At 39.2% G+C, this 12,152-nt stretch overlaps 1 protein-coding gene across 3 annotated transcripts in view; it reads left to right on the top strand.

Moving 5' to 3' along the window:
- Positions 1 to 11,149, top strand: part of LOC114065691 (transient receptor potential cation channel subfamily V member 6-like) — a 37,765-nt gene extending 26,616 nt beyond the window's left edge. The window contains exons 8-15 of one of the 3 annotated variants that reach the window (XM_027899772.1): positions 1,409 to 1,447; positions 1,937 to 2,023; positions 3,644 to 3,720; positions 3,903 to 4,068; positions 4,353 to 4,419; positions 5,004 to 5,272; positions 6,007 to 6,113; positions 7,593 to 11,149. In XM_027899772.1, the coding sequence (XP_027755573.1) occupies positions 1,409 to 1,447; positions 1,937 to 2,023; positions 3,644 to 3,720; positions 3,903 to 4,068; positions 4,353 to 4,419; positions 5,004 to 5,272; positions 6,007 to 6,113; positions 7,593 to 7,866 (1,086 nt within the window). In that variant the 3' untranslated portion in view covers positions 7,867 to 11,149. Of the gene's footprint in view, positions 1 to 1,408; positions 1,622 to 1,936; positions 2,024 to 3,643; positions 3,721 to 3,902; positions 4,069 to 4,352; positions 4,420 to 5,003; positions 5,273 to 6,006; positions 6,114 to 7,592 lie in introns of all 3 variants that reach the window. The other 2 variants (XM_027899771.1, XM_027899773.1) reach the window with 2 other exon arrangements.
- Positions 11,150 to 12,152: the final 1,003 nt, after the last annotated feature.

Here is a 12,152-nt window from a genome sequence, read left to right as displayed (position 1 = left end):
AAATAATCCCAATAGGACAGGAAGTGAATCAGAAGACACTTCAATTAGCCCAATTCTACCCATCCTGTATTATTTCCATCCATAAAAATTTTAGTCAAACTTTTCTAACAGAAGTTTCAGCTATTGGAGAGCTTTGTACAGTGTGGAGGAAGTCTATGGAGCTGTCATTTGTTTTTGTGAAAAGTCATCTATGTTTCTATGACTGTTGATACATAGAGAAATTCAGGGAAGAGCAACCGTAGAAGTTGCCCACTTCAGAAGACTTAACCATAATCCTAGAAGGAAGCAGAATATTGTGCCTCTGTCTTATCCCAAAACATACAAAACAAATCCCAAACATACAAAACAGCAAAGGATAAGATACCCCCTAACATCAAGAGATATAATGATTTCGTTATTTTCCAGAATGCTCTTTAAAATGTGCAATTGTAATTTTTTAATGTAGAACTAGTTATTCTTTTTTGCATTTGATGTATATTTGGCCCAAAATGTTTGCTGTCTCCTCTAGAAAAATGCTATGTGTTACCCCATGCTATCATACCCTCCCAGGGCATCTTTAACCCCCAGTCAGAAGCAGGTTTCTCTTGTATTAAGGGGAATGCTTACCCATGGAGGTACTAAGATATATTTTCTGATCCTTAAGTGGATGAAAAGTAAAACAATAGAAGGGAACTAAGCTACTGGAAGATTATAGTAAGCTTCAAACTTATATCATCCCTTTGAAAATGAAATTTACTCTCCTATGCAAAGAATTCTAGAATACTGATTTCTATAGAAAACGGAACACCTGTAGGTACATTATCTCTCTTGTAGTGCATGGGTCAAATTCATAAGTAAAGTGTAAAGTACCCAGTTTCTCCTACTTATGCTCTAAGTGTCAGTCTTCTAACAGAAGCTGAAGGCTTGACATAGATGATTCAATTAGTTATTAATTGATAATAATGCAGAAACTTAAAATGTAGTACTTTTACATAAGCTGTAGAGTGTTAGACAAGTACAAATATGGAAAATGTTTCAGGTTTTGGGATAATGTTTTAGTTTTCTTATCTTAAACACCTGATACAAAACCTTGTGTTGTAGTACTAACAGGAATATTCTATCATCCTCGGTTCCATGTTCCTACACAGACAAAAAACTTCTTCCAGTATCAAAAATGTTTTTCTTGTACTTCCCACTGGTACTCAAAAGCTGTTCTCTGCAGGATATATTTTTTATTTTTTTTCCCAAGACTCTGTATTGTCAAACTGTGCAAATCCAAACCCGTTTTTTCAAAATAAATTCAGCTTTGTAATGCTGAATAGGGTAGGTGTGAATAGTTTGTTGACACTCTTCCAGGAAACAGTATGAGTGATGCTTATAAAAAAACACGTGCTTGTGGCAATTAATTCCTTCTTTCTATCTTTCTCAGGCACGCCAGATCTTGGACCTAACACCTGTGAAGGAGCTGGTGAGCCTGAAGTGGAATATGTATGGTCGTCCCTATTTCTGTTTCCTGGCTTTATTCTATATACTCTACATGGTCTGCTTCACTATGTGCTGTGTCTACCGACCTCTGAAACCCCGAACAGGCAACAAAACAAGCAGCAGAGACAACACAATCTATGTCCAGAAAATGCTGCAGGTACTGTGTCTATAGGAGTCAGGGTAGCATTGGGCAATTGCCATCTAACCTACTTAACTGGAAAGTTCAAGCCATTCCCCATCCTCACATGTTGCAGCTGTCCTCATCCTCTCTTTTGGCCAGCTGACCTTTGTCAGGGAGGAATACGAGGTGTGCTCTGTTCTCCATTGTGGAGCTGGGCTGGTTCCTGTGGGATTGTCAGGTCTAGTAGTGTTTATTATAGTAACAGTAGGCTGCCTTCATCCCCATCCTCTTTTTAAATTTACTTTCATTTTCTTTAAAATTTAATTTTAATTTCCATTTACTTTTTTTTAGGAATCTTATGTGACATATGAGGATGAGCTGAGGCTGGTGGGGGAGCTGATCACAGTCATTGGAGCTGTTGTAATTTTGATCCTTGAGGTAAGAGAAATGGCGAGCTGCATAGTTTCAAGTTTCATCAAGACAGATCCTACTTACTATACAAACATGGATTTGTGCTCACTGGTTGGTAGGGGTTGCTTAGTCTTAGGTATATGGCAGTAGACATTGTCAACAGTATCTATTAGGTGAGACAGAGACTGTGACAATGTCCCAGTAAGACTCCATGTGCCGAAGAAGCAATTAGAAGGACTGGTCATACTCTCAAATACTATATGCAGGGTAGTGCCACAGTTCCTGTTAGCACCATCCATGGGTCCAGCTGACTCCCAGATGTTGCTTCACTCAGCACCTCTAAATACCCATGTATTTAGGGGTGCTGGCTGAAGTGAATTCTCTGCATACACAAAAAAGTTTATACTTAATTGAAGATCATTTACTCTATGGACCTGTAACAGGAGCCTTTCTCAACCGGAGTTCTGAGGTGAACATATTTAGTTGTTCTCCTTACCATGAACTCTCAAAAAAAAAAAAAAAAAAAAAGAAGCAAGTTATTTAAATTAAAACAAATCTATTCCCCATGTGATTTTATTATAATATGAAATAGAAGACTGAAACTTGTATGAGAAAACTCAACGGATGATGCCAAGAAGAACTGAAAATAAAACAGGTGTTGTAAGCAGCTTTCTGCCTATGGGGTGCATTAAGCACAGCATCACCAGTCGGTCAAAGGAGGTGGTTGTTCCACTTTACTCTGCACTGGTGCAGCTCACCCTTGAGTATTATGTGCAGTTTTGGGCACCTCAATGTAAAAAAACATTAAGCTATTAGAGAGTGTCCAAAGGAGGGCCATGGGGATGGTGAAGAATCTGTAAGGCCAGCCATATGAGGAGCAGCTGAGGTCACTTGCTATGGAGGAGACTGAGGGGAGACCTCACTGGGGTCTTCAATATCCTCCTGAGGGGGAGCAGAGGGGTAGGTACAGATCTCTTCACTCTTGTGATGAGTGACAGGACTCAAGGAAACAGCATGAAGCTGAGTCAGGGGAGATTTAGGTTAGATGTCAGGAAAAAGTTTTTCACCTAGAGGGTAGTTGAGCACTGAAACGGGCTCCCCAGGGAAGTAGTCACAGCACCAAGCCTATCTGAGTTCAAGAAGTGTCTCGACAACATTCTCAAGTACATGATATGACTCTTGGAGATGTCCTGTGAAGGGCTAAGAGTTGGACTTGATGACCCTTGTGGGTCCCTTCCAGCTCAGGATATTTTATGACTGTGCTCCAGAAGGACAAGTCCGTCTTCCTATGTTTAGCCAGGACCCTGGGGCTAGGCTGCGATTAACACAGTGTGAATTATAACAAACTCCTTTGATTACCCAAGGAGATCTTTTTTGTCTTCATTAGTGGGGCACAGCACCTCTCTACGACATGTCTCTCAATGTGCCCCAAGCATTTTTATATTTTCCAGCAACCTCTGTCTCATCCCAAGAAGGGCCCACCTGTCTCAATCAATCTGATTTTAAAGTAACAAAGAAATCGATCTGTTAACCATCAAACAAAGCAGATGCACCTGTCCCCAGGAACCTCTGAATATATGTGGATACCATGACATTTAGTAACATGATGGAATATGAGCCCTAAAATTAATAGGATGTCTCTCTTAGATTCCAGATATCCTCAGAGTTGGAGCAGCGAAATACTTTGGACAAACAATCCTAGGAGGTCCTTTCCACATAATTGTGTAAGTACAGCACTTTTAAAGTCCACTAAATATATTGTCTCCCATTTCCCCCACCGCTGTCTTTCACCAGATGAGTCACTTTCTCCACTCCTCTAGAGTATTCCTTCTCTTGATCTATTTCTCTTATGGACTCAACTGAAACTTCTTCCATTGAACTTTTTTTCACTGTCTCTTCTTCGCAGCATCACATACGCTTGCATGATTCTGGTAACCATGGTGATGCGTCTCACCAGCACCACTGGAGAGGTGGTGCCCATGTCCTTTGCCCTGGTGCTAGGATGGTGCAATGTCATGTATTTCGCACGAGGCTTCCAGATGCTTGGACCTTTTACCATCATGATCCAGAAGGTATAAGACACAAACAAATACAGACTTTTTACGAACATGCTGACACCTCTTTCAGGATAGGGAGGACTGTAAGAATACCTTTTCTCCCTCAGGACTAGAAGTAATGGCAAACAGACAAGTTTATGTCTGCACAGAGGGTTTATGACCTTCACATTCTGTCCTTGGTTCAGAAGTTTCCTTTAGTCCAGTCGTGGTCTTAGAATCTGGGAAAAGGTTTACATGGGGTTGCACTGTGGCTTGGTGGGACGGTTGGGCCTTATGGTGGCTCTGTCTTTGCTCTACAGATGATATTTGGAGATCTTATGCGCTTTTGCTGGCTCATGGCTGTGGTGATATTAGGCTTTGCATCAGGTGAGTTTACAAAAGAAAAACAGCAACATGTTACCCCTGACAACTGCTTTGGTATGAATTAAGTGTGGGTTTTGATTTAATCTCTGGTTGCCCTCTGAATAGCTGGCAAAGGTGGCGATGATTATAGCTGATATTTCCCTAAGCATGGTCACTTTCTCAGTACTGACTTCTGTGTTCATGAGTTTGGTTTTCAATTCTTCCTCCTTCCAGGGTAATAGAAATAGGATAATTCAGATAATTTGGCATATATGTAAGTCCAGGTTTAAAAACATACTGCATTTCTGATACTTGTCTGTGTAGAATGAGATTAACACATAGCTTTATTATATCCTTGAGGAAGTTAAGTTCACTATTTTGAGAATAAATAAATAATCAAAGTAATTTTGGGTCATTTTATATTAGAAACCAGTGATTCTAATGAGGGATTTGTCCTTGCTGGGTTCTGCACTAGCATAGAAACACGTGCAGCTCCTTCCCAGGCCACTTTTTGTTGTCACAATCTCCTACAGGACCCTGTTGTTCCTCTCAGAATGTGATTCCTGTTGTTAAACTCTCTCTCTTTTTCCTTCATTGCTCTCCTCTAGCTTTTTACATCATCTTCCAGACAGAGAATCCTGAAAACCTTGGGCAGTTCTACAACTATCCCATGTCCTTGTTCACCACGTTTGAGCTGTTCCTCACTATCATTGATGGCCCTGCAAACTATGATGTGGACCTGCCCTTTATGTACAGTGTGGTATACTTTGCTTTTGCCATCATTGCTGCCCTCCTTATGCTCAACTTGTTAATTGCCATGATGGGTGATACCCACTGGAGAGTGGCCCATGAGCAGGATGAGCTCTGGAGAGCCCAGGTAATCCAGCTAAGGTTGGCATTCCTACCTTATTTCAAATAACAGCTAGAAGCCCATCACCTCTCTTGTCCATTCTCTGTCTCCCTAGCTGTTTGTTCCCTGCATGTGGGATCTCTTATTAAATAGAATTAAAGTAGTGTCATTCTTACAAATAACACTTCTGTGTAACTGAGTTAAATTAAAATTATAGGGATTGACTGAGGGGGGATAGAATGCAAGGTAATGACTGCATGAAGGTCAGTGATGTCTTTAGATCTATCAAGAGAAGATGGCCTGACTCTCTTGCTCAGAAGGCAAGAAAATTCAGCCAGTTCTATAGGTAATCAACAGGAAATCCATTTTCTAGTACTCTTCTATGAGAAAGCAATCAATCAAATGGTTAAATGTAGTCATGTGGCCACACTGGCAAGTTCTGATGGTAGCTAATGTGGGTATAGATACTGTCCTCTTTAGCTTGCAAACTGATTACCCTGTTCATTGCCATCAATTATAAAAGGAAAGAAGTTTAACTATGTTTTAAGACTACCGTTGCTTCCTCAAAACATGGCACAGTTAGACCTAAAATAGCGATTGCCCTATAATAAATGGAGTATTGACTCTACTATTTTTTTCATTACATAAGGAGCTGTAATGAAGTATGTTATGAGTCAGTGCTCACGAAACTGATAAATTTGAAAGAGTCTGATTTTTTTTTCTAATTCATCTAAGTTCTTTATTTTTTTTTCATTCCAAAGGTTGTCGCTACTACTGTCATGTTGGAGCGGAAACTGCCAAGGTGTCTCTGGCCTCGCTCGGGAATCTGTGGGCGGGAATATGGGTTAGGGGACCGATGGTATCTCAGGTGAGTTCTCTACTAGTGTGTGCATTTGAGGAGCTAAGAAGAATCCAATGTATGGGTGTTAATAAAGAGCCTTTCCAGTGGCCTGGGAGGAGTGTTTGGAGAGCTTTCGGATCTCAGTGTGTTTTCTGTTTGTGACTGGTAGGCAAGCATTGTTCCCCTCAGAAAGCTCTGTTGTGCATTTCCTTGTGAAATTTGATGATGCTTTCTTATCCAGTAGTCACATTGGACAGATTCCAGAAACTACATGAGCTGCAAGGCCTGAATTTTTCTTTCAAACTTACTATAATGAATATCACAAAATTTCACTGCTATGCTTGGTTGGCTGTCCTTATCCATTAGATACATGAAATGGCAGAGGCAGAATCAATCTATTAGGCATTCAATAGCAATGAACTGCTTTACAAATAATTCAAAATCAGAACAGGAATAATTAGAGTTAAGCTTTTTTTCTCATGTGAACCTAGTAACTATACTATACTTTGCAACGACGGCATCAGATGGCAAAGTCTTATGTCCAGGATTTCAGATTAGGCACTGGACTAACAAGATATCTGTAGTCTAGATAAAGCTAAATTCCTCATTGTTTTTGATTGTAATTATATTTATGCCAGGTGAGAAATTATTTACGTTTTGGGCATGTGTCTTTTCTAACTGCATCATCTTTTGCTGATAAAGCCAGAAGGGGGAGTGACAGGTGTATGAATCGTAGAATAATAGGATGTCCTAAGTTGGAAGGGACCCACAAGGATCATCACAGTCCAACTCCTGACCCTGCAGAGAACTTTCTGCAGTTTTTGAGAGAGAATTGAGCCTTGTAGATTTTCAGGATTATGAGAAGGAATAAGCAGACCTAAGGTGGTATCAATATGCAACACCTTCACACTAAGATGCAGAATATAATAATATACTGCAAGAGCAATTATTCACTCGATGCTATGAGAAAAGAGTGTTGCTGTGAACTAGTTCTGTCAAATTACATATATGTTCATTGTGTATAGCATGAGACAGTATTTCAGAAGACAGCTTATAAGTAATGTAGAGAAGAGTTGGTAGAAGTGGAGCAGTTAAATAAAAGTGCAGCAAAGGATAAGTGGCATCCTGATTCTGGCAGCTGTGGAGTATCAGAGGAGGAAAGTCAAAACCAGAGAAATTAGATGAATATATGGCTATATACAAAGGATCTGGAACTAGACTCAGATGGGGTAAGTCTTCAAATTGCTTACAGCTGGTGAAATGAAAAGGGCAAATCATGATTGGGAAATGAGTTAAAGGACAAGAAACCATGTTCAGGCAAAGGTACTGAAGTCAATGATGTGAATAAAAGTCTAGGAGATAACTGTGCTAGCAGCTCCTAGCACTCTGCCTGTAATCAGTTTTCTGCTTTGGAAGATCAGCTTGCCTGTTTTTTTTGGAGGAGTTTTGCTGATAAACTGGTATTTTTCTACATTGTTCAGTTTATGTTTTTTAATCCTCTTACAGAGTTGAAGACAGGGTTGATCCCAACAAACACAAGATGATGCGGTACACAGAAGCATTTAAGGCTCAGGACAGGGATAACTATGACAAAGGTTCGGAAAAACTGGAAATCAATAGAGACACCCTGTATAAGAAGGAATTGTCTGCTCTGTCATTGTCACGAAGCACATCCAGAACTAGTTCTCACCGTGGCTGGGAGATCCTGAGGCGCAACACTTTCCGCCAACTTTGTGGAGAGGTCGGTCATACCATGGAAGAGGAGGTCTATGATGTCTAAGAAGTCTTTTACTCCACAAGATGGATCCCTTTTGCCACAGCAGTTGTCTTCTACAGCTGTTCATACACTCCCCAGCATGTTACACACGTTCATCAGCCTCGAAGAATTCCACTGGTGAAGATTTCATGAGCAGTTCGTGGCATCTATGCTATGATATATAAATGCACTCTATTCTCTCCTACTTATAAGTGCCTCTGCAGTTGCACTGATATTTGCACCAAGCTGGTGGGCTTGTTGAGCTATATAATGCAAATGAGCAAAAGAAGCTAGCAATGGGATTTCATCCATTTGTGAAGAAGTGATCAGTAAGCCCTCTTCCAGACTGTTACATGCAGTATAATCTATCTCCCCAGTTTCACAAAATCACAATTCTCTCATAGCAAAGAATGATGACTGAAGTTCTGGTTTATGATTTGGTACAGAACTGCAAAAAAGACCAAAAACCAAACCCTGTAACTGAGCTCAGGAATGAAGGTAGTTGTTGACACTGTGATGATTAAAAAGGACTGTAACTACTCAGCTGGCATTTAGGGCCTGACAGATTTTGCCTTCTGAAGCAAGGCAGTCTCTATTAACTGCATTTTCAACATTGCTATCTTAGCAGGACTGTTATCATTTTGGTTTGGGTTGCCTGTTTGGGTTCTTTATTGGTGATGGGGTTTTTTGTTTGTTTGTTTGTTTTGGTTTTTTGGGTTTTTTTGTCGCATGAATGCACTTTAAGCTCTTGACAAGAAGTGATTGCTATTCCTGGGAGGATTCTGAAGTGGGAACTTCTTTTCCCACTGAGAGCATGCATGACCTGGTTAGGTGACTTCAGCAGTGTGAAATTTCAGCGGAGATATTTATCTCTCAAGTGAGCTAAAGCTGGTCTTCTGTTTCCTGTGGAAGAGTAGGTTTCTCAGTCATATTTCCCTGACTTATAACTGAGACATCAAGGTTGGATAGTGAGCTCTCTATAACAGGGAAAGAAATGGTGAGGAAATATTGGATAGATGAACAAGAGCTATTGCAGAAGCAGTTCAGAAGCTGGTGTGCGCTCGCTCTCTGTCTCTTTCTGAAAGTCAAAAACTATCCAATGAACAACTCAGTCACCAACACAGTTCCCTTCCAGGCATGACACTATGCCAGTCTATCAATTTATCATCTGCCTAAGGCCACTTTAAGAAAAATGAAGAAATGTTCAGAGAAATGGACAGTCATTTCAGGTTCTTTTATATTCTCAGGAGTGGGAAGCTTCATTCCAGTAGCAGAAGTTAAGCAGAAAACAATCCATGGTCTTTACATTTCCTTCCAACAGAGCTAGTAACAGCAACTTTGTTTTTAAAGAAATCAAAGACTATTATCTAGCACTAGACATTGAGCCAAATCATTGTGCGATAATCAAAGCAGATAATGAAAGAGCTGAATCCAGTGGATTTCTAATTGTATTGAAATATCAAACATCTCCTTTCTTGCAGGTGCTGTAATGAGTATAATGATCTTTGCAATTATGTGTATTTATTTAAATGTCTTTTTTCTCTTACTTGAATGTGTACTTTTTTTTGTGCTCCAGTGGAAGACTGACAGAAGACTGTCCCTCTGGAATTCCACTGTATACTTTTGAGTTGACTCTTTTTATTGAAATGAAGCTATTGCCTGGTCTTGGTCACTTAAGTCCTTTGGCATTTATACTGCTGGTCTGTGGAGATGGGATCAATGTAGTCAATTAACCAGAACTGTGAAGTGTTGCTCTGATTTTAGAATAATTTTTTTTCATAGTGAATAAGAAATAACAAGAAGGGGAGAACTGATGATTTCCCCATCCTATCCCTACCCCCAAGTATAGTAAACTTTTTACTAGTTTGAAAACCACAGAAATATAATAGAGATGGAGCCACATATTGTCATTTCTATGAAGGAACTCATATTTGTGACATAATAATAATGATAATAATAATAATAAGGGTAGTTTGAAGGACAAGATGTGTAAGCCCTGGTTCTGATTTTGTGTTCTTCTTCATTGCTATAAACAATGAGAAATTTGATCTTAGAAATTAAAACAACATTTTGCCACTGCAGGAGGCAGAACAAAATTCAGTTACCAGTGCTAGGCCTTTCATGATTTCTGTATCTGCTCTCCATGAAAAGAAAAAAAAAAATCCAATATCAGATATTTTTTAAAGAAGTGCCTTCTCTTGTAAAATTACATTCTGTGATAGTTGGCTTTCAAGCTCCTTGCACAGAACCCATGCATAGAACAGCATCAGAACTGTGTGATTGATTTTCTGTGTTTGGAGTTGCCTAATGCAAAAAAGATAGAGAATCATAGAATCATAAAGTAATTTGGGTTGGAAGGGACCTTCAAAGGTCATATAGTCCAGAAATTGAGCAGGGACATCTTCAACTGAATCAGATTGCTCAGAACCCTGTCCAACCCAACCTTGAATGTTTCCAGAGGTGGGGCATCCACCACCTCTCTGGGAAACCTGTTTCAGTATTTCACCATCTACACTGTAAAAAAATTTCTTACTGGCTTCTATTGGAATTTGACTTCCAGTTTCCTGAGATGACTTACATATTAAAAACAGCCATAATCCTAGAAAAAGACCTTATACAAAAGGGGACAGTTCTTATTTTACCAATAAGAAATTGATTCCTCAGTCTTTTGTTGATGATCAGTGGTGCAGACCATTTTTAGCATAATTTATTTATCTGGAGGATAAACAGCTACAGAAGAAAATTTGAAGTGGGAAAATTCAGCAGATGTAATGGGCACACCAGAAGACGGAAACATTAAATGTATAATATAAATGTGGAATACCTACCCTCCTTCATTAGGACATATATACATGAAGTGTACCCATGTGAACCTCAGGGGATGAGGTAATAGGAGGCAGTAGACTAACCTTTGAGCAGTTTCAAAGCAGTCTGGCTCTGACCCAGAAATAGCAGTGACTACAGTCACACAAAGGCAAAGCACTTTTGCTGTAAGATTCTGCATGAATGTGATGCTTACAGATTTGATTCAAATTTGTGTTTTGTGATGTAGTTATACCTATAATTCTGAAACAGTATTGCTGCTCCTTGCTGTTGCGAGGGGTCTTTCCTCTCCCTCCAAACAATATTGCAACAATTTCAAGGCAGACAGTCCTCCCATCCTTGAAACTGCTGATTTCAAACTGTCTTCTACTTCACTGAAGTAACTTCTGAGTTTATGATAATGTGATAAGAATGACTGTTTTGATCCAGTTGCTTGTAGTAAAATGAGATCTATTTTGCTGACAATAAAAATATGGAGTATCTGCCTGCTTCTTTGTGTCTAAAATAAATATCATGAGTCAATTTTTGTATTTGCTTCTCTACTAGCAATCACAGGCATTAACTAACAAATTGTTAGGATTGTCACATATGGGTCCATGTTAAATTTTTTTAATGAAAGTTGTTGTTCCACAGCAATCCACTTCAGATATTTCTTTATACAAAATTTGTATAGAGTTCCAAGTACTGATTTTCAGTTCAAACTATGAACTATCAAGGCCCTGTTTTAAAGTCGTTGAGTATTTAGTGAAAACTGCAATACAAGCTCTTTGGAGAAGAAACTGTATTTTCATGTTATTGGAAAGATATATGTTGGACAGTGAGGCAACTGTCCTTGCTATGGCTGCTTGCAGTAAAATGCTCATATGTACCTATGTACATACGTACAAATGCTCATATGCTCATATTACTAAGAGTTTTCTTAGTAATACACATGTAGAACAGATACAGCTAGCCCAGCTTTATTATGGACCAGTGTATAATCCTGTCACTGAATTTGATGTTTACATAATTTCTTTAAATTATTACCATGATCTAAGTTGATTATTTGAAAGCTTCCTAAATGGGAATAAACCAATTCAGCAAATACTTGGTTCATAGAAGATTAGGGTATTATTACAGCCTATAACTATTGATTTTAAGAAGAAGGTTATTTTTATTTCTGAAATAATAATATTTTAATCAAGCTCTCAACTGTGCACAGAGAACTCTTTGGCAAGAGTTCTGTCCTGCCTTAATCTACAATCTAAGACAAGAGACTAGTGAAGATGCAAGCATCTGTGAGATGGGCCATATGATAACCCTCTAGTCTTGATACTGCTTTATGCTTGGTCGATAATTGCAAAGTATGTAAAATCTGCTGCTATTTTTTCCTCTCTGCTGCTCCAGCAGAAGCACGCCTTACCATCATCCCTCTGCTAACATGAAAACCTTGTCCTTAGAACACCTTCCTACACATTAATCAAATACAGTTGGCTAAAGTTCTCTTT

This window comes from Empidonax traillii, unplaced genomic scaffold (genome assembly GCF_003031625.1).
Source record: "Empidonax traillii isolate 1590-97213 ecotype Southwest subspecies unplaced genomic scaffold, ASM303162v1 scaffold688:size580741, whole genome shotgun sequence".
NCBI classification, from domain to species: Eukaryota; Metazoa; Chordata; class Aves; order Passeriformes; family Tyrannidae; genus Empidonax; species Empidonax traillii.
Note: the sequence above shows the minus strand (reverse complement) of the source record. Positions and strands in the feature narration are given on the sequence as shown.